The 27,996-nt window shown below is 48.6% G+C and overlaps 2 protein-coding genes across 2 annotated transcripts; both read right to left on the reverse strand.

The window, feature by feature from the left end:
* Positions 1 to 6,877: 6,877 nt before the first annotated feature.
* Positions 6,878 to 23,888, reverse strand: LOC128301553 (uncharacterized). The gene is made up of 11 exons (XM_053038105.1): positions 23,241 to 23,888; positions 22,999 to 23,162; positions 22,690 to 22,929; positions 22,433 to 22,626; positions 12,840 to 12,955; positions 11,692 to 12,766; positions 11,459 to 11,601; positions 11,223 to 11,382; positions 10,732 to 11,151; positions 10,340 to 10,664; positions 6,878 to 10,276 (listed from the first exon to the last, which is right to left on the reverse strand). The coding sequence occupies exons 1-11, from the start codon at positions 23,886 to 23,888 to the stop codon at positions 7,270 to 7,272; spliced, it is 6,492 nt and encodes a 2,163-aa protein (XP_052894065.1). The 3' UTR covers positions 6,878 to 7,269.
* Positions 23,889 to 26,579: 2,691 nt separating this feature from the next.
* Positions 26,580 to 27,989, reverse strand: LOC128297043 (39S ribosomal protein L1, mitochondrial). Its single transcript, XM_053032595.1, has 3 exons — positions 27,707 to 27,989; positions 27,025 to 27,643; positions 26,580 to 26,946 (listed from the first exon to the last, which is right to left on the reverse strand). Exons 1-3 carry the CDS (start codon positions 27,901 to 27,903, stop codon positions 26,668 to 26,670), a joined length of 1,095 nt encoding a protein of 364 aa, XP_052888555.1. The 5' UTR covers positions 27,904 to 27,989; the 3' UTR covers positions 26,580 to 26,667.
* Positions 27,990 to 27,996: the final 7 nt, after the last annotated feature.

Raw genomic sequence — 27,996 nt, forward strand, 5'->3', positions numbered from 1 at the left:
GCTGGTGGGCAAACATTCATTATGTGATGAATGGCGTGCAAATAAACAGCACACACTACATTGTAGCAGTTTCTAAACTCGCTCCCGCCCGCAGGAACCACCAAATATAAGTGCCAACCCCAATGGATAGCTTTAACGTGTGATTAAAAGCTACTCACCTCCATTACACGGTACAGCCACGCGCGGACATCGCGATTCCGCAATGATTGATTACACTAAGATAATGCAAAAAAAAAATCCCCCCGAAATGAGAGCAAACCGTCCAACACTTTACTCCGTTCAAACTTAGGCGGATTTATGTGCATTTAGTTCGTAAAAAAATAGACGCAAATTATCACATGAAAGCGATGTCCTTTGCCCGTTTGTGGCGATGTTTGTCGCTGAGCGTGGCTTCAGTGTTTGATCAGCGACTGAATTAGTGACGACTCATTTGGCAGCTTAACGTTCTAAACCACACACAGTTTATCTTGAAATTTGACACACCATTCGCATTCGGGCAGTCGGTGGTTTGCTTTTGCTGCTGCAGTTCGTGTACCCTTGTCGGTGAATTTGGCAGACAGCTTTTAAGCATCTATCCTGCGTCCACGGAACACACATTTTCATGGCAATAATGAAATTAGAAGTATGGTTGGTCGGAGTTATCTTCATTATCCTTATTATGCTTTAAGGATTGCAGCAATTTAGGGGTAGTAACATTCTAGTCTACTAGATAGTGATGAAACACTAGATACCATTCGAAAGTACACTTGAAGACAAAAAACATAGATAAAAATAAAAACGGATAAATAAATAAAGGAAGAGAACGATATCATGCTTGTTGGTAGCCTTGATTTTCTTTTTAATGATCCTAGCTCATACTAAAACGAATAGTTATTAAATTAAAAAGTTCTTAATCAACCATGTGGATGTAAAACTTTTAAGCATGGAGACATGTCGTAGATTAATATTTTCTAATTTCAGTAGTTTTATAAAAAAACAAGAATGTCAAGTGATAGGTGATTCGGATCTTTGTTGAGGTCATGTACAGTAACTGAAAGCGTTTCAAAATCAACTACTACATCAAGTACTACAGATAATGTTAGTAAATTTAAACTGGCTATGGGTTCATAGGAGCGTCATCAGAGATCCGGTCTGTTCCGACTTTGTAGAATTGGATTCGTCGGTCCGGTTGGAGCAGTAAAGAGTTGTCGGAATGATCCGAAACCTAAGACTTCCGGGACAAGCTTCAGTTGATTTGTTTTTTTTTTTATATCAATTTTATCATTTTTTTTTTCAATTTAACAGATATTTGTTTTTTTTTTGAGGAAAAGCTGCCTGGAGGAATAAGATGCTGAATAAAATCCATTTAAAACAGTTTATTTTTTATTTTATTACAATTCACTATTCAAATACCGTCCCAGGTCTAAATGATCCTGCTGTTTTATCACGGACACAGTGTCCATAAAAATAAATATTACTTTTATTACACCGCTGTTCATCATTCACCGTCATCATTCTACAGTACAACAAACTATCCGATAAGTCAATCGAGACATCAAACCCGATCGACCCGACCCGACTACAAAGGGATCAATGGCGCTATCTAATCATAATACGGCTTCAATAGCCCAAAACCCGACGACCATTAACAATTTCACACAACCATTACGGCAACGAGTCCTTGTAATTTAAACGGCGCCCGCAACGCCATCGGTCGACGACATTCGTGGACCACCCGGGAACGAATTTTAGTCACGAACCACCATTAAACCAATTTCCCCATTTGCTTTCGAATGTAAATAACGCTAAACAAATCCTGCGCGTGAATGAAGCACAACGCCGATCTAATCCTGGCGAGCCAACCGAGCTGCCAGCGATACCAATTGGTCGACGGGTAGGATGACCCTGTATGGATGGTGGTATTAAAATTTTATTTCTATCGAAAGTCTCTCTCCGGCTCTAATTTGTTCAAACACACCCCTTAGAAAAGGATTGGAAAGCCATCAACTGTAGGATTTCGTCTTCGTTCTGGGTGAACGTATCCTTTTGCGCCTTTTCCCTAGATCCTTTTTTTACTAGCTAACCCATTTTTGATCGACTTTTCTCCGCCGCGATCCTTGTGATCATAAAAAAAACTGAGTTATTAATCGTTCCCTCCGTGTTGTGAGGGAACAGTGGAATGTTTATTTTTATTTTACAGAACAAAATATGAACAAAATGCAATCCTTCTCCGAGCTAAACGAAAGCCTCTCCGCAAAGGCCGGCACGATCGCACTAACTTTTATCGCGCTACGTGGCGGTTGCGGTGCAACCCTATAATTATTATCCGTTTCATGTTTGCTTTACCTGTACCGCTTCCAGCCTTTAGCTAGCCTTTTTCACCCTCACTGCCGCTCACCCTATGTTCCGCCTAATCAGGACAGAGAGCACGGCAAGCTGAAAATTGTGTTTGCCGATCATTAATACATCACCGCGAGCAGTGCGTGCGTGCCAATTGCCAATCGAGCGACATTTTCCCAAATCGACAAAACAAACAATTCTAACCCAATGCATCACTAGCCTCGCGGGGATTCCCAACCCTAAGTTTGGCAGCTCGTTAACCACAGCACGAACGCGAATCGTTTCAATTAAGTCTTTGCAAGTTACGCGAGGTGTCGGTTTGACACGCAAATGTGCCGAGGTTATTTGTTTTTTGACGAGCTTGGTACACATCACTCAGTTTCAATTGTTGCGCCACACGCAAAACACGAGTGAAAAAATCGTACTATTGAACAAAATTCGATTAGTTTGCTGCAGTGCTTTCGGACACTGCAACAGTACGTTCACAATTTGTATGAACGCACTGAACGCGTCCGATTAACGATCGATGTGCAATGCGGATTGCCTACATTCTGGCGCCGACACCGTTTGTCGACATTCGCGTACCGTGGTTGGGCGTTGTCGCCCGTGGCCGAAATGGAAGCATGCGCAGCGTATCGTTTTGTGAAGTTTTCTTTCCTGCTGGATGTGCAAAACTGTTGATTCAACTAGATATGAATTAAGTCGGAGAAGTAGAATCTCACTTTTCTGAAACTAAGCGATGAGACCACTACTCCACTTATTCCATATCGTGATATTTGGTCACTCCCCAGACCAGTAAGCACTTCCGGTGTCCACGGCGCAGGTTAGCGAACGTTGATATCACGCCACCATTCATGGGTATGAAGTAGATCTGACAGCATAGGGAAAGGCTCTGGCGGAAGCAGATGTGGCGGGCCCCAAAGACGGCTGAGTACCTCACCTGCTCACCGAGAGCCTTTGGAAAACGTGGTCTGTCTACGATCTAAAATACCCACGATCGTAGCGCGAACGTGTGTGTGTGTACGGTATTGAAACACTTCTAATCCAGGTGTAGCGCATCTTTTACGCAGTAAATTCACTCACGTCCTATCGAAAAACGCACTATGTATCCTGTACACTTCACCTTCAAGACTCCAAACAAAAAAAAAACGCACACAGATCGTCACCACCTTAATGATAACACTTTCCTCTTAAAAACGGTGCCACATCAGCAACAGTTCAATGGTTGCAACGTGACACACTGGGAACCATCCGCAACCCGGTCCTGTCCACACTAAGCGATCCACGGTAATAAGAGCATTTTAAAATGTACACAGCTTTTATAACCGATAAACGAGTGATTTTTGTTGTTGCTGTTCGTGTCATCTACCCATATCGAACGTCAAGTCGATACAGCTAAACCCCCACATGCCAGCAGGAGAGAGAGAGGGAACGATGCCTTATCAACGGACGTTTCAGGATCGCCTCACCGTACCGCAACACGGGGGATGAAATGGAATCGACCCCTTGATCGATAGCGAAATGGCTGCCCTCCATGGTTACCGTGGTGGTAGTGATGGGAAAGCAGCGAACCCGATACGTTATCAATCGCTTTGGAACCTCGCGTATCTAGCGGTTTACCTCCCGTTACCAATACACCATTGGCAACGGAGCTGCTCCGTGGACCCACGGCAGATAAAAGTGACTCAGTGTCGATGTGAACGTGCCATCGATATTTATACACACCATGTTTGTGCTGTACCCAATCCGTTCACGCCGGTATCACCTCATCCAACGGCCAAACAGACACCCTTTTGCCGGCCGATCCCTTCCAGCTCTATCCTGTGTGAAATCACCGATAAGGAAAATCGCTCAACGTCACCTCAATCAACCACCAACCAGTAGGGGTTGTATTCACACCTCGCGCTCTCTACTCCCTGCCTGACTCCCCTACAGTAATGAAGGTGAGATATGGGCGTGGGGGGTTTTTTGATCTTTTGGGACGACACCCAAGCACGTCGGTCCGGAGGGCAAAGGAACGCACACAACGATTCCGTTTCCGAAAACTATCAACGATAAGCAGTACAGTGCTTCGTGCCATACACATTTTATGGCAATGGTTTACGTATGAGGCAACAGCATGAAACATGCGAAAGTTTGGAATGGGTTCGTCTCTTTTTGAGAAGTGTTAACATCGGACAGCGTTGGAATAGAACTTGCATTGCGAAATGAAACTCAGCACACTTTATCGACGCGACCGTACGATATGATCGCCTCGCTCGATCACCGTTGCGCCATGAGTTGCAGGTTTGCATATCGCGCCCTACCAACACAAACTCAACTCTCCACACTCTCACACACACACACACACATACATGTAGCGTAGAAGAAATGTATTGGTATTGCTATGGGCACCCTTTTTAAAAAAATCATCCCGGATTAAAACAGGATGTGCCGGACTTTATTTGGAGTTTGGAGTAGAAACGAAGAAAATTTCGTTGGAATATTTTCCCATTTTTAGTGGGGCTTGCTTAGTGCCCAGAACAACTAGGCAGCCTTGAAGATACAATAAAAAGTCACACACGTTACAAATCGGTAACAGAGTCATGGGAGATTGCGCAACTACGCACCGGTACACATGTTGGAAGAAATGGCTGGAGGAATCGTTTTTTTTTTTTTCGTGGGGAGAGAGCTTATCGGGAATTCTACGAAACATAGGCCGGATGCTTGTGCAACTCTTGCGGTCCTGGCGTAAGACCTGGCACGGGGAAATGCAAGGGGTGCAAGCACAAAGTCACAAAGCTTTAAAAGATAACGCCTTTAGAGTTGATCAACCTTGCGCAGGTAACGCTCTATCGGGACCATAAATCGGACCCGGTCAGCGGTGTTCCATAAACTCCATAATCTTTACCGCAACACTGGCTGTGCGTCCGTTCAGCTCAGGTGCAAAGCTGCTCACTAATCCTTACAGAAGGAACGTCTTAATGCGTGGCTTTGACTTGCGGCTACTGTTTGCAAAACATAACCCCTAACAAAATGGATCCTTGCGAAACTGAACACGCACGAGACAATGGTACAAAATTCCAAGGCATTATGTTTAGGCAATCGTCATGTAATGCTTGCACAAAATCATGATGGATTGTGGGAATTGTGGACAAACCAAGAACTTTGCCTGGTGATCTTTCGAATTGAAATCTCATCTTATAGCATATTTTATAGCTAACTCTTCTCACACTTCTGTTCAAGAAATTAATAAAATTACTGTAGGTCGGTTGCGTGATCCGTTGAACAAACATATTTTAGCAATAGACAATTATTTAGAAGAGTAAGTAAACAACTAGGACCTGATTATCAGCGTAAAGTACGTCTCCAATTACAAAATGGCGATATTTGATGGAATCATGCCAAAAAAACTTTATCCGCGCTACAATTAAGACAGTCCCTGCGTTCCTACCGAAAGAGCATGGACCATTTTTTGGTGATACCTTCACAACCGGCTAGAAGGTGCTACGGTGCAGAACAGTTCGATACCAACAACAACACCAGGAATTTCTTATCGATGTACCAAATGATTGATACACAGCGCTACCATTTGTTTCCCGCATGCCTGCATGTGCTGTAGAGTTCCGTCCACTCGTATTGCGCAGCCGGCTTCTTCTCCCGTGTGTCGCAGCGCGCAAACCGTGCACTGCCGAGCACCCTTCAAACTCCCGGCTGGGCCACAAGGTGCACCTTGAATAAACAACGAACGCAGTGTACCTGAGCGGCCTCTGCGCTGATAAGATAAACGGTGCTCGATCGCGTTTTTTTTCTATTCATCTCCATTCCGTTCGTGGTCGGGTCGGGTGACAAGAGGTTTCTAGGGTTTAACGGCCACGGAACCACCCGAATTAAAGGTGACGCTACGAGCGAACATTGATCGGTACGGTAAGAACGTCTTCCGCCGGCTAGTGAGCGCTAGCAATTTAGGTGTACCGCTGAAATTCCGTTCATTGCAACGTTCGTTGCAAGGTAGCGATGGAAATCGTTTCGCTTGTTTCACTATCCCCTGTCCCCGTCAAATTCGTTTGGTACACGTTGCACAATGAGGGTGTTTATGAGTGGATTAATTGTACACCGATTCGATAAGATAGCTGTTCACAAATCAATGTAAACCCTACCTTGAGCTTAATCTACTTTCGTACATCAGTGACGACTAAAATAAGCTGCACGGGAAAGATAAAGGTTGGATTACACCCCAGACGTTACAGTTGGAATTAATTGTTTTGCTGAAGTTTAATTCCACGCCTTTGAATGTTCAAACGCCACGAAAGTAAGATTCATAGAAAGTTTGCTAAGTATTATAAATACTAAAATACATTAGTTACACATGTTTACGATCACTTGACAGCAACGAAAAACCTTCCAATTGCCTCTCTGTCTTCCCAAGTAACTCACATTAGTGCTTTTCATTTACGAGCTTTTAGCCTATTCAACACAAACCTCCCGAAAAGTTTCCATCAACTCACAGTAATTACATACAGCCACTATTCAGACACTTTCGGTATGTTTGGACACCATCCTTACGCAACTTCACCACTATAATTCGTCATTTCATTTATTTCGCTTCCATTCGTGGGGGAAAAAAACATCAATACTCCATCCTACGGAAGAGCGAAAAACATTTACAGTAGAACGTAAAACAACGTGTAAGACGGAACATGAATACGGAAGTGAGAAGCGGGTTCGATCGTTGTCGCCACACCAATGGAAACCTAACCTTACATTCCACAGCCCAGCAAGTAAGTGAAGAGGATCGAACCTAATACGCGCGCCCGTACCGTCAAGCTGCCACACAGCACAGCACTTCCAACACTGGCAATAATTTACATCCGAACTTCTACTAGCAAAAGTGTACATCCATCTAGCATTTCCAAACAGTGTTCTTGCATTTTTTTTATCGTTTGACTAAAAGCGGAAAGCTATAACGCCTTACCCCGAACCATTTCGTTCAGGCTCGAGAAATCCTAAACTGCGACTCTTCTTCAGCTCCTCGTTACGTTCGCCACTGCGACGAAAACGGTTGCAGATAGCCTGTACACTACCGGACTTCTTCAGCGGTTCCCCGTCGGGTTCATCCTCCGGCTCACCCACCCGGTGGCCGGTTCGTCGCGGGGATCCAAGGCTCTGCGCACTGCCCAGCTTTGCTGCCGCCTCGCCGCTGATGTCCACCATCAGGCTCTGCCGACATAGTGCCGAAATGGCGTGCATCTTGCTGAGATCCTTGCTGCTACGTCGAAGCTTTACCTTCCGTAGCTTCGAGGCGAGATTCGATAGACCGCCGAATCGGCTGCCACTACTGCTGGGTGCAATGGATCCACCGGCACCACCAGCAACACCCGCTGCACTGGCCGTACTGATACTGTGTCGTGATATCGATCCTGCTGTACCTTCCCCATCGATGCACGACGATCCTGACTCGTTACGGCGCAATGTATCATGCTCGGTTGATGAGCGAACTCCGATCACACCCGCACTGGCACTCTTCATAAGCAGAGTTAGCTCTCCCTCCACTACACTGGATGACGCAGTACTGGTTGCGCTGATCTGGCTAATGCGATTGCTCCATACCTCCGAGGTGTCCGAACACACAGCACCTGATCTATTGCCCGTTGGAGCACGCAGGAACTCTTCCTTCGCTTTCTTCAGCTTCAATGCACGTTGGCTTAGTGGCACCAGAATGCTGCGGTTCTCTTCCAGCGGTGTCGTTGGAGCAGATCTCGACAGTTCCGTTCGCTGCTGCTCGAGATTCAGCCTTCGTCTTGCGATCAACCGTGGGCTGGGCGGTTTGAGTGCTTTGGACGAGATCAATACCTCCGTTGCGCACTCCTCGTTGGGGACGGATCGACACCGAGTGTACTTTTCGCTGCGCGTAGCACCCTTCTTCATACTGCCCGTGGTCGCTCCAACCGCGATGGGAGACTCGGTACGTTTTTTGTACAGCCGTTCCTTTCTGATCGTGCCCGTCGCATTTGTTGCCGTTTGGCACGATAGCGAACTCGAAACGCTCGAAGATAGCTCTTTCGCAGCTGCTTGCTGTTCGCGTGTCCTTTCCAGCCGGGATAAAGTATCGCGCCGCCGCAGACTATCGCACGCAAGGAACGTACCAAGCTCGGGAGATGGTTCCTTTTCCACATGTCCAGCAGGCAACTCGCGCTGTTCCATCACAGTCTTGCTGGTTCCCTCGATCTTGCTGGCGCTGAACGATTTTACCACCCTCGTACGATCCCGATCATCGCCAAACCCACCACCACCGGTCGTACCGGTTGGGCCTCCGCAGGCCAACTCGCATCGCTTTTCTTCTTCCAGTTGTTTCAACGACTTCCGCAAGCTACCGGCGCTGGCCGATTTCGATAGCTGTATCGTTTCCTGATACTTTTCTGTCTGTTTGCGCACACGCCGATCAAGTACTGGCGAACGCCACGCCACTGGTGAACACGATCCGGAACTATGCGGTGAGGCGCCCCCCTTTTCCGTCGTTAGGCGCTGATTGTACTTGGCAATCATCAACCGTATGTTGGGTGACAACTCCTTGTTCGGTGCCTTCGACGCATCCATTCGCCGCTGCATGCCGGGGGACTGTGGCAGTGGTGGGAGGTTTGTGACGAGCTTTTGTTCCTGACTGGGAGACAGTACGACATTCACCACCGTTTCCGGTGCATCGTTTCGATCCGATGCGCCAGATCCGGACTCTAGCTCCTGGCTGAAGGCGACTGGTTGATTGGCGCTGCCCGAACCCAGCATGGGCGAACATTCACTTTCGACCGTGGTGAAGATTTTGCGTTTAGTTTTCACCAGCACACTGGTCGGAGCGGTTGCTGCCGTTTGTTCGGTCACGGACGGGTGCGTTACCTCCAGCAGCTCTACGCATGTTTCTTGCGGTGATATAAGCACATCCTCGCCGCCAGCCGGCACCATACCGATCGATGCATTTTGCGGCTGTGGCCGCTCCACCTGTTCGATTTTTTGTCCCGGTTTTATTTTCAACACGTACACCACATCTTCCGCACCCTTTTCGACACTGGCCGTCGCGGTCGGTAGCTTTTCCGTCGAATCTGAGGCGGGTTTTTTCGCCCGGCTCGTTTTGCGCTTTGTCTTGCGTGGCACATCCAAGACGTAGTTCTGCGGACTATCGTCACTGTCGCTCTCCGTTTTGCTGCTTTGTCGTGAGCCCATGCGTTTGATACGCGCCTTCCGGCGGCTGCCGTTGCTAAGATTTCGTTGCAGCTTTTTCCCGGATGTATCGCGGGGTTCTTTCTCCGGCGAGTCTTTGCACTGACAGCACTGCACAGCCGTTGCTGTTGGTGCTGTGTATGCAGACGAATCAGGTGACTGCGAGGTAAGGGGAGCTGGTTCCGATTCCGAACTCGCAGGAAAGCGATGTACGGTGGGATTCGGTTGCACCAGTTCCACCGTATTGACGCGCACAGCGTTGCACACAAACGTCGGTGTCACGTTGATCGTGGCCATGCTGCGGAACGAATCCTCCGTCCGCTGGATGGATGTCGTTGCCTGGGCCCCTACGGCCGGTGTAATACTGATCTGTGGGATGTCCTCATCCTTGCGCCCGCCCGCATTGGCCGTGGCGTACTTCATGTAGGAGTGGAGTGACTTTTTCAGCTCGGCCACTGCACCGTTGATGGTTTGCACGTTGCTCAACACCTCTCCGGCGTCCTTGAGTGTGCCGTCGTCGAAGCGATGCAGGTAGCGTAGTATGTCGAGCGCAAGATCCTTCATGTAGGCAAAAAATGCAATACTGTTGCGCGAACCCGTTTCCACGAACTCGGGCAGTGTTGCGATGAGCGCCCGCAGCACGATCTTCAATCGACGCACCTCGTCGCGATCTACCGAGTCCTGTTCGCTCAACCGTATCAGCAGCTTGGTGGAATCTTTGAGGATCGAACTGCTATTGCTCGAAGGTCTCGACGAGTAGCCAGACCTGCGGGGAACAGTGAAACATGGTTTTACAAATGTTTGTTCGAGCAACTCCATTCACACTTACTCTTTCGTTTTCTGGTTCACGCCCAGTGTGGCCGACTGTCTCCGCTCTTCGTCTGGCAGTACCGGCATCAATGGATCGGCCACCTCGAGTACTTCATCCTCAACCTCCACCAAAACGGCTCCTGGTTCTTCGCGTTCCGCAGACAGTTCCAGCTCGGGATTGGACGACACTCGCCGATTAGAACCACTATCCTTATCCACATCTTTCAGTTCGTCGGCATCATTTAGTGACAGACTAGAGGGTTGATGCGATATTGACGATGCAGAAGGAACCGGAGCTATACTATCCATCGATAGTGAACGTGCCAGCGCTGGCGATTTTTCTCCTGCAAGGAAAATGTAAATCGGCTTTTCAAAAACCATTCAACATGTGTTACCGAACCAAATGCTTACGCTTGTTCTCCAGCACAACGCCACGCGTTTCAACGACCACCGGAGCGTATCCCGGATGTAGCAGCGCAATTGTGGACGCTTCCGGGCCGATACCCTTCGCCTTTTCCCATTCGAACAGTTTGCGGGTAAACTTGCGCGAAATGCCTTCGAACCGGATGAAACCCTTGGTGGTCTGCACCACCAGCTCTTTCTTGGGCGTTTCCGACGTGGTCACGAGCGCCTTCAGCTTGGACAGGCCCTGCTGTTGCTGATGTCGATCTTTCTCAAGCTCGTCGGAGGTTTTTGACTTCTTCACCGCACTGCCGGATGCTTTCGACTGTTGGCGCTTCATCGACGATCCACCCTCGCTGGATCCACCCTGGGATGACTGTGTGGTGTAAGGTGGGACTTTGTTAGCTGCCTTCATCTGCTTCCATTCAGCTGAAATCAAAAGAAAGATTTGTTTTCATTTTACGCGAAACTTGCCACAACCTTTGGCTAGTGCTACACACATAGTTTTTTCTGAAAATCTTCCGGCAAATCTTTAGCATCTGGCAGCTGCTTCAATCCTTGACCTTCCAGCTTTATCTGTCCCGTTTTCCAGAGCTGCCAGTCGGTTATCGGCTTCTTCTTCGTGTCAATCATCGACTCCTTTGACGTACCCGGCTGGTGCTGCAATACATCAAACATTAAGGAGTGATAAATATTAAATATCTCTCCAGAAGAAAAATCGATTCTCATTCCATACCTTCGTGCGCCATTCGTTGAGCTTCTTTTTAAAGTCCGGCGTGAGATTGTCCTCGACTATTGGTGGTGGTTGGGATTTAGACGTACAAGCACCATGGCCCCCAGCAGCCTCTTCCTTTAGCAGCTGGTTTACTAGAAGCAATACTTATTGGAATATACCAACCGCTACAATTTTAAATACTCCCGATCTTACGGAGATTAGCATGGGTGGCCCTGTTTGAGTCGAATACTTACAAGGACTGTTGTTCAGCAGGAGTGCGGCCGGTCGTATCCGTTCCCACTCTTGTTGTTTCGCATCAAACTCGCGCTGTAGTTTCAACTGCAGCTCCTGGTACCGACGTTCGATTTCCTCCCGCTGTCGCTGCAACGTGCGATGTTTCGGCGAAGGTCTTCGCTTCGGCGTGTTCTGATCCGACACATCGCCGCTAGAGTAACCCGGTTCGACCAACTCTGACACGCGTTCGGCACCGGCAAAAAAGCCAAACTGCTTGCCGGAGGGACTGCCGGGAAGCGAACCGTCGGGGTCGAGTGAAATTCCGGCATAGCTTTTACGTTTCGGTGAACATTTCGGCCCGGGCGATGAGGACAGTGATAGGGCCGTGCCGTCCGGGTGTTCCGATGCCAGCGCCACCTCGATGGAGTCGGGCTGCCGGGTCAAGCTGAGCGGTTTGGGGGGTGATTTTCTTAGCTTACTAATACTGCTACTGCTGTTTGCTGTGTTTGTGTTGGTGCTGCTGACGGGCGTGCTACCAACCGGTGATCTTGTCTCTACCGGTACGCCTTCAGGTACGGATTCGATATCAGGTATGTGCTTGCTTTTGCGCGATCCACGACTCGTCCCGGGTGCAACCATTGCGGTTGTGGGCGCACCCGGTGGAATACCTTTGTCACCGCTACCGTTGCGATGTATTCGTCCGTCGGTAGCAATGCTCGATGGTTTCCAATCGCCGTCCTCCCCGCTTGAAAAGGTGGCCTGCGTGCCTGGGATGGAACCGCAAGGGGAATTTGGACCACTAGGTGCACTGTTGTCACCAGCTGCTACCGAGCCGATGGCGGGAAGCAGCAGGAAGGTCGGTGCCATCGCCGACGTTCGATGGCCGGGGGACGTTTGGCTGGAGGAGAACGAATCCGATCGATCGCGCTGCATCACCATCTCGCAGGCATCCATCGATTCGCACGGACTTGCCTCCCGGCTACAGCCGACACTGTTCGATGGTTTCGCGTCCCGGCGCGACTCGTTCGACTTGAGCGATCCGCGGTGATTTTTCACAATACCCTTCACCTTGCTCCAGGCCGATTTATTCTTGTTCTGAAACGAGCGTAAACAAAGTTACATCAGACGTCGACGTCAGGCGGCGGATTGTGCATCCGATCGTACGCACCTTATCCATCTGACGAATCGGTTCGAGAATAGCGTCCCCGTCCAGTGATCGGGATCGTCGCGCATCTTCCTCCTGGCTGCTCCGTTCCGTGCTCTTCACCGAGTCACGCTTGCCGTCTGTAGAATGGAGTGCAGAGACAGCATGACACCAGCGAGTCTACGAGATCGTCAAACCCACCCCCACACTGCGACTGTCCCAAGGTGTATCCCACTGTGCCGCGGGGCTGCGACACGCTGACGAATGGATTCGTCTGGTAAACAATTAAGCGAATTGACGGTGATCCACGCACACGGCGATCGACATCCCGTCGTGAACGCCCGAGAGCGGGGACTATATTTAGCACAACTCAGATCTACAACTCTGGCCTGCCACCCCTAAAAAAAGTACAGACTCTCTTCCCCCTAGCTTTCTCCCTCCTCTTTTTCTCTCTCTCTCTCTCTCTCTCTTTCTCTATCTCTCTCCAGTCGGATCATCGACAGGAAGATCGATAAATCGATCGTGTACATAGACATAGGGTAGGAGATATTAGACAACCCAGATCTCGACAATGTTGAACACGCGCCGAATCCTGACCACCTTGTTCCTATCATACACCCACCCATACCCGAGTACCCGATCCATTTCCACGGCAAAATCATACCATCACCAAATTCCAAGAACTCCGGCAGTCCCACCGAATCGTATCGGCGTCACCCCATCATCGAGTGCGCGCACAGGACCATATGTTTTCACTTTCGACATCATTCGCCATCCACACACCCCAACTCTGCCCTCTGCCCTAATACTCACCCGTTGCGGGTCGATCTTCCTGCTTCCAATCCGCAGCGATTAAAACTTCGAAGAGGAAGCCGGTTCGTCCCTGGGTCGGCGGCGTCGTGAGAGCGTTTCATGCGTTCGGATTCCCAACTTTACGACTTGTTTACTTTGCGCTTAAACTGTTTATATGCGTTCGTGTGTCTGTGTGCTTTTTTTAGTGCGATTAAATGATCGTTTTCGTCGCGGTTCGGTTTTGCAACATGATTCTTTGCCCCTTTTTTTATTTGGTGTAATCTACCATCTGCAACCCCACTTTTCTCGCGGCAGAGTTCGGCGAGTTTGAAATGTTTGGAACAGTTTAAGAAAACTATGAGCTCGTGCTCAGAAGTACGAAACGTTTTCGAGAGTGTCACACTAAGTGTACTTTCTACTGAAGCATGTCTGCATGACTGTCTCCCAATTTCCTCACAAAGAATATCGTAAAATCTCACTATCGCCTGATGGATTCCACACATTTCCGAGCTGGATTTAATCCGCTGCCATGGTGAACTTCTTTGAACTTTGCAGAACGCACACTTCCCACATTGGGTTGCGTTACCCGATCATGGCGGAAAAGCAAATCGTCATATTTATTTTCACTCCCTTACGGAAGCACATTTACGATGTACGCAAACTCTCGGTACACGCGTTCGTGCGTTCTTTGAAGTGAAGTGAACTCCCCTGCACGTGGCAATGGGCGATGGAGTTTGGAGTTCGATTTTGAAATGGAGACGCTCCAGAAAAGACTCATTCAATTTCGTCAGGTATCAGGCCCGTACACGGTTTTAGCTTCGCACGTGAGTGCCCCCGTGTCGGAGTAAGAGCAGCTCGCATCTGCCAAACGAGATTTGACGTGCGTAAGCACCACACCCTTTAGAACAAAACAGACACACCACCAACGGTTTCATTCAAACGCTGGCATTGTGCGGTGGTCGCAGGTCACGGTGATTGGGCCGTGAGGTGCGTTCTGCTTCAGCACAAAAAGATTTGTTCCTTCATCCTCATCACGCACGTCGGACCACCGCGCAACAAACCGGACCAGCGTCAACGCATCCTTGGACTTTCCGAACGCGGCTTTCGCACGTTTTCTAGCCGTTGCTTCAATTTCAACACCGTTCCTAGGGCAACGCGGAGGTTACTATTTTTACATGACATCTAGAGCAACGCAGTACGCATCATGACGCAGATGAACTTTGACATCCTAGGCGAGTGGTGGGCGCAAAACAAAAACAGTGCCGCGTTAGCGTGCAGCGCGCCTTTTGCATCCCCGCGCGGAAGGGTCGCCTCCTTCCGTTTATAATACGCATTAAGCGAACGCTGCACACATCGATCAAAAGCGTCGAGCGGCCTTTCAGCAAACGATTAATGCGCTTTATTTATTGATCGAATGCATTCCTACTACGTTTTGCCCGCTGCTCGATCACACCACAAATTGGATGCATCCCATGCAGTAGAGGGAAATTCAACACAGCAACTCGCCAAGCTCGCGGCTGGATGGACGGAACAATTAAATTAATTACTCCTCCGCCTTGTTTTGCTGTCAGCCATCACCACAGCGCATTGCCGCTATTCGTCATGAATTTTGTGTACCAACCATAGTGTGCAAGCATCAGTACAAAAAATTGTGAAATTTGGGCTACTGCTCCTATTATTATGGTGAAATTTTTCGAATGATAAACCACATGTCAAAACTAAACGCGCACGTGTTTGCATTTACCGGTGTCGCAAACGCGAAACTATCTCTTTACATCATCGTCTTATCGCAGCGCTAACGTACACAATGGGGTGTGCTACATACACACGGAAATTACCGCTGCGAAGCGTTATCAGGTTATGTGCGGAAATTGAAAGCATATTTATTTCTTACACACATTTCAATACCCCCTTTCGGTACCTGTTGCAATTTCGAGGCTATAAAGATTTGTCACGCAAAATTGCAACACGTGTTCTGCAGTGTGGGGGGTAGTAGTATCAGGTGATGCTAGTTATTCTTCGCAAATATTGTCCAGTAATCAACAGTAACCTCACTGTTCGATCGTATGATAGAACCAATTGTAAATAGACATCGTTAATGAACATGACACATACAAAATATTACATCCTAAGAGCATTGTAAAACTAGTTACGATGTAAGCGGTATTCTTCCCAAAAAAGATTTCCACACTCCACTTATCAGGTGCTGCAAACAGCTTGGCAATCATGGCCTGCTGCAGGAGTCCTCTTAACCGCTTACGTTGCGTTCCTTTTTGGCGGACGCATCAACACCATTACGCCATGTCAATTTGAGCCACCAACGCCGCCGCGAAAGGACTTTCGAGAGACTGGGTCGTCCGGTGTCGTTCTCATGACGTGATCAACCCACCGGAGTCGGGCAAACCTAGCCCGCTGTACGGCAGTGAGTTCATCGTACAGTTCGGAGATAGAGCTCGTCATTCTAGCGACCTTCTGAGCATCTTCCTTGCAGCTAAGGGAGGTTCGTAAGTTTTGGATAAAGTCAATGTCTCAGATACGTATGTGAGTACCGGAACTATATAGGTTCAATACAGCTCCAGCTTCGCGTTCGTTGCTTCAAAAAAAAACAACGAAAAAGATCATCGAATGAACATTTTCATGGTTCTCGGATAATGTTGTTTTTATTCATACGCTCCTTGTGTCATTGCGCCGCAGATACGCCTGTGGTGACAAACACAAGTTCCACACTCCAAGATCGGTCAAAGCAACACTTCAGCAAAAACAAACGCACCATCATCTCGCAATCGTATATCCACAGGCGGCGTGGTTTATATTATGCACACATATATAGAAGGAATAAAAAAACAAACCACCCCACAAACACCGAATCCGCACACACACAATGGCCCCCAAAAAATGGCCTCCGAAAGCGGAACTACGCGGTGCGAAAAATAAATAAACATAAACACACCCCATGTCTCGACTAACTGTCTGTGCTGGTGAGTTGGCCACCAATGTCCTCGCAAGCGCGGGAAGACATCTTCGGTCAAAAAGAATAAAAAAAAACCGTTCGATGGTTGATCTTTCCTTTTTCATTGTAAGTTTCTCTGTCTGGTCAGGAGGAGCAGAAGAAATAGTAAAAGAAAGGTTCAACAGCACTCTACCTCCACCAAGCGATTAAAGCAGAGAAACCCATTGGAAGATCATGATCATTTGCGCGTAAAAAAAAACCTCACCATCGCCCACATTCGTGCCAAACGCTGGAAGCGTCTTGGTTCTGTATTATTCATACCATGCCAAAATGGTAAAACATCGTCAAGTCCTCGCCAAGGACTCGCATGGCATTCGCGCAAGTGAGCGAACTTCCACCATGGCTGCAGGAAAAAATAAACCCACCTCTTGAAAAATCGCACACTCCAAACGCGACCGTTTGTTTTCCCCATTTTTTGTTGTTGTTGCCTCTGTATGTGTACCGAGGGAACCATGTTTGGGCGTGTTTGCCAGTTTGCCATCGCTCAAAATGGGAAACACATACCCCCCCAGGCCCCCCGCAAACAGCAAACCTTTCTTTTTTTTTGTTTTGCATTTTCCTCTGCACTGTTGCGATTTTCCATTCCACGCTTCAAAACTGCTAGCACGAAAGCACGATCCCTGCTGCAGGTCGTTATTTATGGCCCCCGGGTGGGGTTGAAAGTGGGCAAAAAAAGTATTTCTCGTTCCTGGGCCCCATTCCGCGTTTTGATTTACGAGCTACGTACTCCGGTTGCGGTTTGCTGTGGTTTGGTAGCCGAAAGAGGATGCCGGTAGCCGTACGGCCCACTAGCGCCAATACGCTCCCACCGGTCACGTGGAGAAGGATGATGGTTTTTTGGATAAAAAAAAGGCTGATCATTATGCACACCATTTTTGCTGGTGCCATTTGGATTTGATGGCTGTATGTGTGTGTTTGTTTTTTTTTTGTTTCGTACCTTCTCCTGTTACCGCTTAAGATCGCAAATTTTCACACGTTGCTGACTCCTACGGTGGGTGCTTCTGGACCGGGAGTGTAAAGGTCACTTGCTAGCAAGACGTGATCGTACCGCTGGACGACTGAGGGCAGCGCTGTATAAGCAAATCTGGAATATTTGAACGGCAATTGCGTAATGGAATTTGTTCATGCGCCAGAAATCGACTGTTAATGCGTCCGATTTTTCAAACCAAAAGTGGCATATACACCTATTACGAGACGATACATCTCATCTTGACCTTTCTTGTTAGCCAATCCGTTCGAGATCATATGTTAAGTATATCGAAGTACTTACGACACCTTATCACGGGAGTTGTATTGTGCAAGGATTCGCTGCTCCAAGAAATCTTTTTATAGACTTCTGAGGTCGACTAATTCAGGGAGCCGGATCGGAGTTCACGGCCGATTGCCCCTGGCGACATCGTGCTCAAAATTATCCTTAAAGGATAGCCTAGAGTCCAATAGGAGTTCGAGATCCTTAACACACTGCAAACGTTTAAGAGAATGGCCGCTCGTACAGCGAATTAACCCATTACTTACATCCCGGGGGCGGTACCAAGTCTTAATCCAAATGGCACTAAACTTTGTAGTTCTTCTATAAATAACCAAAAATTGGAGGCTACTAAAATGGGACACTACTTTCATTTACTCATCTTCAAAACTGGAGATATCTTAGAAACTATAATTCAATTTTTTCAATAAATTTTTTTTTACTTATTCTTGATTTTAATCGCCTCGCCTTTAAAATCAAAATTGAACCAAATCAAAGAGCTTAAATTGAGATGCCAGAAGAATAAGTAGAATGGAGAATGAGACAAGTGATGATCACGACTCCAACTTAGTATAAGTTAAAACGTCTAATATTACAAGAACGTCTTAAAATTTTAAAACTTTTAGTAAGAAATTGCACTAAATCTTGGCAATTATTGTATGCAATTCGGTACAATTTCTACAAGCTTCAATAATTTCGATAAAACCTGTATCAGTAAGCTATACCCCAACGCCTTCAACAGGTTTACATCAGTCGCCACCGATCGGCGTAGGTTCGAAACCGGAAAAGTACTTTTCATCGGAACCCACCCCAAAAGCGCAAACACGACGCGATCGTACAAGAACCATACGGTGCCTGCGAGCAGTCGGAGAAATTCAAACGAGGACAAAAGCATCATAAACAATGGTGGGCAGTAGGAAATGTGTTCCCATTTTGGTTGGCGATCGCCACTAAGATCACATGCGGACCGGCTTTTAATCTACTAATCGGCGAAAAAGGTGAACCATACTCCAGCGATCACTAATTGGCAGTAGTTACGCTGGTGCGGGAAATTGGCAGCGTAACCCCAATTGTTCGATCGCCTATTTGCGACGGTGCCAAACGCACCGAAGACACCGAGTTACGGTGGTTGTGATGCTACCTGCCTTTTCCTCCTTGATAAACAATCTCCCAGGCATCGGAAAATCTCGATTTCTCCATTCTCCAAGATGCCTTCTCACGGACGCGACCGAAACCCGGGGAAGGGATGGTGGGGCATGGTGAAGTGTGAGCTGATGTAAACCAGAACACCAACCGGGCCACTTCGCTGGATCGCACGATCGAGATCATTTCTGGGATTATTTTAAGCTTGTTTATTGTTTCCACTTCGATTCGGGAAGCGTAAGAACAATTCCGACCCGACGGAAGATCATACCGAACCAGGTGAATTATAAAACCACTACTTCGCCCTCGCTTGCCAGAATGTTCATCACCCACATGCCCACAACGGTAACGGTTTTGTGCCGCTTCTGCTAGCCGACGGTTTGACCTACATTCGCATTAATGATGCTCGCTGTCGGGTGGTGTCAATTGAAAGTAAAATCACCTGTTTTCCTTCCCACGACTTTCTGCCGCCGGCCGTCAACGAACGACGCAGCGGTGCTTATCTGCATAAAGATCATCCCTTCCATCGCTAGTGCAACGAACGCACCAGACGGGGGTGACGAAATGTACGGGGCCGGCGGGAAAAGTCGCGGAAAAAGCGGAATATCTCTCCGGGCATCATCACTGTCCCTCCAACCCCCCCCCTTCACGAGTGTGTGTAATGAGTGAGCGTAGAGCGTGTTCTGGGTCGTCTTGCTTGCCACCCGAACTCGATACCGCCCCAAAACGCAAAGTGAAGCCCCCACGGGCGGTGCTTAAAAATAGCGCGATTATGTCATAGCATATCTTCATGCGCACACACCCATACGCGCCCCCCCTCGTAAAGAAACGCCAAACGTGGCCATCACCCACTGCAAAGGTAGCGTACGCAGCGTTCCTTTAGTTCGACCCGGTTCCAAACCAGCAAACCGGAGGTACAACAAGATTCCTGCCGTGGCGTTTGCCCTCTTTCGAACTCTTATTCTCACTTGCTCGCGCTATCTGCCCGTAGCGTTCCTGTTCTTTAACGTCAAGCAAGAAGCGTATTCTCATTTTCCCCGTACGCACATGAACCCGGAACCCTTTTTTGTCGGATCGCACGCAGTGCACATACCCGCACGGTCTCGCATCCGTACGCGCGCGCATGGCCCAAAACACCCAAACGCACCCATCATCCGGTGGTTTCCTTTCTTTCCCCCGTTCGTCCGGGATTATTTTTAAACCCATTCCAACAAGCGCCACCCTGCCCACCCCGATATAGAGGAGTCCCGGTTTGCTGGTGGTGTTCGGTCAATGCCGTACGGGGCATGCACGCGCAGCAGTATTTTGGCGGTGCGATACAATTGCAGACCCACCGGGAGGCAATGCACAATTACGTCAGCGAAACGATACATAGACCGAACGCCATTCTGCAGTGTGCAGCGACTCTTGACAATTATGCTTTTCTGTCGCGGGATTCGGGGGGGGTTTGTGTCGTGCCAAGGGACAAGGGAAATGCGGACCCTCGTCAACGGACCCTAGTTCCACGTACCAAATGTACAACATCCCACCGTCCCCCCCGTTCAGCAACACTCTACAGGTGTTGGGATGGATGTAGTAGAACCGGAGCGACCGGGCGAAAGAGTTTTAAAAATAACCACCCAAATTCCTGCCACGCTCCATTCGGTATTTCGGTATTTCGGTGCGGTGCGATTGCGGTTGGCCGTTCGTATGCGCCGAGGTAGGATGTGACGAAGGGTTTTTGACACCCAAACACTAGAGACCGCTTATAAAAAACCACAACGCCACCAGGATACTACAACAGGTGACGTCGTTCGCAGTGCATCCTTTGGTGCTTACGCGGGGATTACGGATTACCGAACGTTGGTGATTAACGCGCCACTCCACTGTGTGTGCAGCACTGCAAGTGCTCTCTTGCGTCCATCTTAAGCATCGAGCTGTCGAGTGTTCCGTCCTTGTTCCAACGCCGGCACACACTTAAGTACCCGGGGGGGGAAGTGATCGTTTCAGTGCGGTCAATATTGCGGCCAGCCAGGAAATGGTTTACAGCATCCACCGTAGTTCTTCAATTGTGGCCCCTCAAATTGCGCACTCGATACATTCCGTGCGCCAGCTTTATGGTACCATGAATTTTCTTTTGACGCAAATCACACCCCAAAGTGGGTCGAGTGTGCGACCAGATCGCGGGAGAAATGGCGGGCAACGGTGGTGTAACATTAGTAACCATCATCCTTTCAGCGATACTCTAAACAAACCAGTGCGTTTGGAGCTTTCTACCTTCCGTGTTCCATTTGCCGGGGCGGTTGGTTACCGGCACAAATGGCGGATGGTATCTATCTGCTGGAGAAAAATGGATGATGATCTGTTTTCGTAAACCCATTTCAAATGTCAAGACACACTTCAAGCAACTGGGCGAACTTTCAATCTCTCCCAAGATACCGTACGCAGCACGGTGGCATACCAACTTTATTACGACGCACTCACTTTATGATGAATATATCAGGCGGAAAAACGATCAACGTAGTACGCAAGATATCTTGGACCGCATCTACACCGGCGAGATTCAATATCGCATGATGCAATGTAACATATTTGGACGTTCATCCCCTCTCGTAATGAATTTCTTCCCAGAGTTCCCAGCTTTTACGATACGATGAACAACCTGATATGATCTTTGGTCTGATAGACAACCAATCTTTAGTGAATATGTTGTGTCCACTCACCATTAGTTTAGGATTGCGAATAGTTAGCAATAATAATGAGGTAATAGTATCTCCCGTAGAACTTGTGTAGTTACAGGTCTGAGCGGATATTCAAAGCTGAGCATTCTGAGTTCAAAGGTGTAATGCATTATCACCATCATCATCACATATCAAGTAATCATATTCCATTCCAAACTACTTGAAGAATGTTGTCTACCGTTTTAGAGGTAAAAGCTCTCAGAAAACTAAGCCTATCAGTAGCTCAAATGGTTGTGTGTTGTCTGCCCGCAAAATGGAGCATCCTCAGTCCAAACGAACCGTTCTGTAGTACAATATTCTTCAGTAAAAACCAATATTCTCCCATTTGGAGTCGTCTGGAGTTCTGATCTTGCGTGCAATAGTGCATAAACTCACGGTATTGGAAAATCTCGCCTAATTTTCACATTCACCCCACGCATACGTGCGACGGGGCGTGCGCTAAAAATATGCTCCAGTGGTGTGGCCTTCGGCCAGTGCCAATCTAAGTGTGCGTCTGCGGGTTTGCAAATTGTTTGCAAAGTTGGTTCCCGTCTAGCGCTGACCGTGTACCACCTCCTTCTTCCCAGTGCAATCACATATCCACAGACGAAAGTAAAACAAACGGGCCGTGTGGCGGAATTTGTAGCGGAATAGGGACAAACACCGCTGCCGCCGGAGCTGGTGCGTGATAGTGTACAGCAGAAATAACAAATATTATTGAACTTACGTCTGCCCCGGTTGCTTCCCGAGGCGCCACCAGTGTCTTCGTTCATGTCGGTAAGATTTTCGGCCGAGCTGGCCAAACTGTTTTCACCCGGCGTCCCCGGGGCAGATCCACCGCTAACCACTATCCCGGACGAGGAGCTAAACACCGAATCCCCGGAACTGCCGACGCACGGTATTGATGGGACGCGCAGATATCTGGAATGTTGAGACGGAACGTCACACCCGGGTCATCAACAAACAACACTCACCCAATCCCACCTTGCCACCTCATTGTTGACCGGTATCATCATCGCTTCCGAGCTCTTCAGCTCGTTCGCCGGCAGTGCGCTGGTCTTTTCCCACTTGAAGGCCGCCTTCACCTTCGTCCATTTGGACACCTTCGGTTTGAAGTCGGACACGGCACTCTGACGGCGCAGCGGGTAGTTACGGCCACCGCTCTCCTTCCGATGCAGCTGGAAGTTTGTGATCTCATCGTTAATCACCGATTTGCTTCGCTCCCTACGGAAGAAAAGGGCAAGGATTCGAATCGTTACGAAAGCGAAACATTACGCGGACAACTAGCGTCACCTTTTCGAACTGCTGCGCTTGCTGCTTGCCGAGTTACCAGCGGCCAGGATCGTTTCCAACAGTGCCAAATTCTGTTCGATCTCATTGTCCAGCAGATCGTTATCGGACGTATCCTCCGGCAGTCCGCCACTGTTGATAATAAACGCTTCCGGATCTTTCGCCATCTAGTGCAAGGAAGATAAAGCAATCTTAAGACACGCTCATCTCACCAGCTGGCAGCCGCGTTGTTTATGCTTACATACCGAAATTTGCATCAACTTCAGCTTACGCAGCGTCTCCACATTCTTCAGCTGCCAGTGCATCCGCATGTTTTGCTCCTGCAGCGTAAGAAACTGACCGATCAGCTCATGCAACCGATCGAGCTGATCGATCGCATCCTTCGTGGACAGTGCGGCCGCCACCGATGGTCCGGCCCGGTTCAGCAACATCAGAAACTCGTTGACCGACTCGAACCCCGGCTCATTGCGTCCCATCACATCCGTGCCACCGGTAACACCCGATCCACCCTCTTTCGCGTTGCCACTTCCGGGTTGTGCATACCCCGGACCGGGTGGTTTCCGGATACCGCCTCCAGCACCACCCGCCGTACCGGCAGCACCCGCCACATCTTGTGCTGGGTCACTTTCACACAACAACCGGAGGAACTGTGCTTCACGCTCCCGGTACGTAAACAGACGCTTGAATGGATCCGTTTCCGCGTAGCTGCCGGTACTGGCGGATGTGTCACATGCGGCCGCACCGTGTGACAACCCATCGGCCGTGGCAGACGGTGTCGTTGGATCCGGAGGCGGCGTTGGGAGCGTTTCCCGTCTCGTCGAATGCAGCGGATGATGCTCACCGGAACGTTTGCGATGTGCTTTCACCTTCTCCTTCTCCTCCTTCCTCTCCATAAGGGGTGTGTCGATCTACAAAATCTTTCACGCTGATCTGGCACGCTGCTCGCAACACACAGCACACTCACTCAACTCACTTGCGCTGTTTTGTCTCGATCTGGAGACTTTGCGTTGTGTACTATCACTGTGGCATAACAAATGAAACAGTCAATGAAAGGCGTATCATCACCCCGGATACTGCAACTCCACTTCCCCTCTCCCCTTGTTTTAGAAACTCCGTTCGTTGGACACTCTCATCATGAACTGATCGTTGTAAAGAGGGGGTTCTTCCGTTCTATCAAATTACGTGCTATTCTGCCCAACTGGAGATCTCCACGAGGGACTTCCTTCAACGTTTCCAATTCTGCTAAAACTGGTGTCATGTTGACGTGTTGGAATTTCATTACTGAAGTTCTGATTAGTGTTATGCTTAAAGAGGCTTTTGAAAAGACGTCATTTGTATGAAGTTTAAGTGAGGAGTCACCCAACACTAGTGCTGATTGAAGATGAAGCCAACCAAACCAGCCCGGATGTATGCTTGAGGTGAAGATTTCACCCACAGCGACATCTAGTCTTTTGTCTTTCCCCATACGGTACGCGAAGGAATGTTTACATTCCACGGGCGTTACCGTTCCCCCGGTGTGAGTCACGCACATTATCCGGTCGCCCATTAGAAGCAACTTGAATTACGAGCGATCCGCCTGTCGCCGGCTGCAGCTGTTGCGAGCAACGGGACGGGCCAACCGTTCGCGCCTGCTTATCGTGATCGGTTTTCAAGAGCAGACTGCACATATTATGAAGCTAGACACAACTAGACAACTACTTCCCAACATCTCCGTGTGGGTGGGTTCATATGTGTTATTCCTGCACAAACGGTCGCGGACAGCCTCGGGGAAGACAATTTATGCGCTTCCGATCAACTGCCCCTGGTAAAGCAACTCTAATTGAGCGTTTTTAAATGGAAGGAATGTCAATTACCCACCAAACTGCGACGGCGGTAGTGAATTGAACACTCTTCAGCACTAGATCACACTTAGAGGGCTGGAAGGAAATATACCCGTACGATGTACTACGGCCCAATTAAGTCATACTCATCCGTTTCGATACACGCTGGCGAACGATCAAGAAACACCAGGCTTCTCCATGACCTTTTCCGAATGCACGTCCAAACGCTATGCCAGTACCGGTTCGTGTCAGCTCATTGCGATCAGAAAATATATGTGGTTGAACTTTTCCGATTTCGGGTGCTCTTTCGGAGGTGTTGAAAGCTGTACAGTTACTAACGCCCGCTATAGTTGGGCAAATACGCGTATGGACACAGGTTCGGTTTTCCACCCTTTCAACGGTTCATCTCCTAACGATCGTCACGTTACAGCACGAACATCAAAACGCACGCACACATTCACACAAAAGGTTTATACATATACTCATTTGTGCAGGGAACACGTGCCCGGCAGTGGTACGCCACTACATCGCCAAACAGTCTCCCTAATCCCTCTGCAAGACGTTTGCCACCGTTTTGTAGTCGGCACAGGGACAAACGCCTGCACACGGAACCACTTGATCGCGATCGCGATCATTTGTTGCCATAGCAGTTCTCACTCACACATACACGCACACATACATCATAAAAGTGGTACACATACTGACACACAACGGAACGAACTCTCGCACCGATCAGTAACATTCTTTTCGAATTTTTGTGGCAGAAATATAAGCTGGGAAGGGATGATTTTTCTCACCTTTTAAAATTTCTAAACTTACAACCACACAAACACACACACACCACGATCACTGGCCCTTTTTCTAAGGGGTGTTTTCTATGACGATTGCTTTTCTTTCTCTCAGGTACACCACAACGGTAGGAAACAGTGGGAGCTCCGGTGTAGACTCACCCTCACACACTCCTTACGCATCGGTCAGTTTTACGCAGGCCGCACTAGAAATTCGCTGGACATGGCGGCGACACCGGTTCGCAACCCGGAACAGATCGTGCGTCCGACCGAGTGTCTGCTGCATTTGTACCACGCAAACACGGCCGATGGGTATCGATCGGAACAAGGACAGGGTGAAACAGAAACACAAAAAAAAAATAACGTCGAGTGGAAATTTTCGCAGACGTTTTCGCAAAACCCGTACGGACGCGGTTAGTGTGCACGAGGCGAGCGTTTAAACCGAACAACGCAACCACCGAATACGGTCCAACACGTTCCCGACCGTTTGACCGGCGCGGCATAAAATGTGATCTTGCGCACGCGCCTAAAACGCGATCGAATCGCGAGATCGTGAACACGGCGAAACCGAAGTTTTGTTGAAGGGGCAAAAGCAAAAAAAAAATAAAACGGTAAAATAACACCACGTTATGCGCGTTTTCGGAAAAGGGAAAGGATAGGGTAACACACGAAGGAGGATGGTAACTAATGCAACCGATTTGAAATGGTGCAATTTAACGTTGCAGGAAATGAAAGCTGAACGCCAAAAATCAAGGACACAATGGTCCAGACTGTGCGTCTTTACATCGCAAACGTTCCCGATCGACTGATCGGATCGTCTCCGTACGATGGAAAGCCGACCCCATCCTAGGAAAGTTGCTGAATATACACACCGATGCATGCTGTACGCATGCACTCGCTGTTCTATCCACCGACTAGCAACCCCTGCGGCCAAAACCTGGCCGAAACATAACGCGAAATGGTACGTGCGTGTGAGTGTGGAACATGTTTCATTTTTATTCTAGTCCTACTGTGCACAGGAGCGTATCGCACCGTGGTGTTGTTAAATAGCTGTATGGCCCGGCTCACGCTGCCCCACCCTTCACTGCACTCCTTAACTCTTCCTCATGCTCAGCATCGTCCTCCTCGTCCACGGTCGTTTCGGTGCTCTTTTCTGACTTTTTGCTAAACCCACCCTGCTCCGGGATGTATAGGAATGGGTTAATCTTAAGGTTTTCCCCAGATGGTGGACTTTTCAGCAGAACACGCGTCACGAACATGCCTTCGCGTTTCGGCCGCATCGAGTTCACATCCTGCAGCAGTGCGGCAAGATTGCTTTCCAGGTGTTTCGTCTCCATTTGTAGCTAGCGGAAGGCGAAAGAGGGTGGCAATTAAATGATTTGAGATGCAACAAAGACGCCCGCCCGCCCAGCTTTTCTTACCGTGCCGATGCAGGCAACGATTGAACCGAAATCTTTCTGCTGCTCATCCTTCGCAGCATTGTAGTTGATGCCGTGTGCGTATTTCTCGATCATTTCCGCCAGATTTACGCCCAGCGTTCCGGTTCGAGGGTTGGGGAATTTGTTTTTCTTTAGCAAACCCCGTATTACCACCAGCTCGGGCAGAATGTTGGGATGTGCCAGCACGAACGGATACTCCGCTAATTGTAGATCGCCGTTCTGGATTTCCTTTATCAGCTCCAACCCGCCCACGAGTGTCGCACCCGCATCCTTTGCCTCCTTCAGTGGATCCTGTCCTTTAGCGAACACGATAATGTTCCGATTTTCACCATGCTCGAACCGGTGTGCTATTGCAACCATACGTTGGAAGTTATCCACGAATCGAGTCACTTTTTCGGCCTGCATGTTTAACTCCACGTGCGCGTACAGTGGAGCATTTGGGAGGTTGTACACGGTCGGGTGATGTGTTTCCCGATGACACTGAACTGCTTCTTCGACGGTGTACACGCGCCATTTGTAGTACTTGCTCACCCAACAATCATCCTTCGGGTCCTGCTTCCAGCTGTCGTCGATGTGTTTGTTCGTTACGTTGAGATTGAGCCTACGAAAACAAAGTGCGATAATTGATTAGAATTGATTTCATTTCTTTTAAGATTATACTTACTTTCCCTTTTTCCGCAAATCGTGCCGAATGAATCCGACTTTTTCCACAACCTTCTTTACCTTTGCTTTACGTGCCTTTTCTCGTGTGCCCTTGCGAGCGGCAAGATCTAGTGTGGTCGTATGCAAAAGCCGGGCACTTGCCACAATCAAGGGCGTCGTTGACCATCGTGTAAAGCCAATGCTTGATAGGGAAAGCATGCTGTGGAATTTATAAATCCAAGCAAATGAAAAGCGGAATTATTGAATAATCACAAACAACATGCACTCCCCGGCACTGTGATGACAGCGCGC

Source organism: Anopheles moucheti, chromosome 2 (assembly GCF_943734755.1).
Source record: "Anopheles moucheti chromosome 2, idAnoMoucSN_F20_07, whole genome shotgun sequence".
NCBI classification, from domain to species: domain Eukaryota; kingdom Metazoa; phylum Arthropoda; class Insecta; order Diptera; family Culicidae; genus Anopheles; species Anopheles moucheti.

Bases quoted from the DNA above. Each gene is read 5' to 3' on its own strand.
- LOC128301553 (XM_053038105.1), bottom strand. From the start codon at position 23,888: ATGGAGAGGAAGGAGGAGAAGGAGAAGGTGAAAGCACATCGCAAACGT. The intron at 22,627-22,689 runs GTGGGATTGGGT...TCAACATTCCAG, and splicing joins GTCAACAATGAGGTGGCAAG to ATATCTGCGCGTCCCATCAA. The intron at 12,767-12,839 runs GTGCGTACGATC...CGCTCGTTTCAG, and splicing joins CGATTCGTCAGATGGATAAG to AACAAGAATAAATCGGCCTG.
- LOC128297043 (XM_053032595.1), bottom strand. From the start codon at position 27,903: ATGCTTTCCCTATCAAGCATTGGCTTTACACGATGGTCAACGACGCCC. The intron at 27,644-27,706 runs GTAAGTATAATC...TTGTTTTCGTAG, and splicing joins GATTTGCGGAAAAAGGGAAA to GCTCAATCTCAACGTAACGA. The intron at 26,947-27,024 runs GTAAGAAAAGCT...GCCTTCCGCTAG, and splicing joins TCGTTGCCTGCATCGGCACG to CTACAAATGGAGACGAAACA.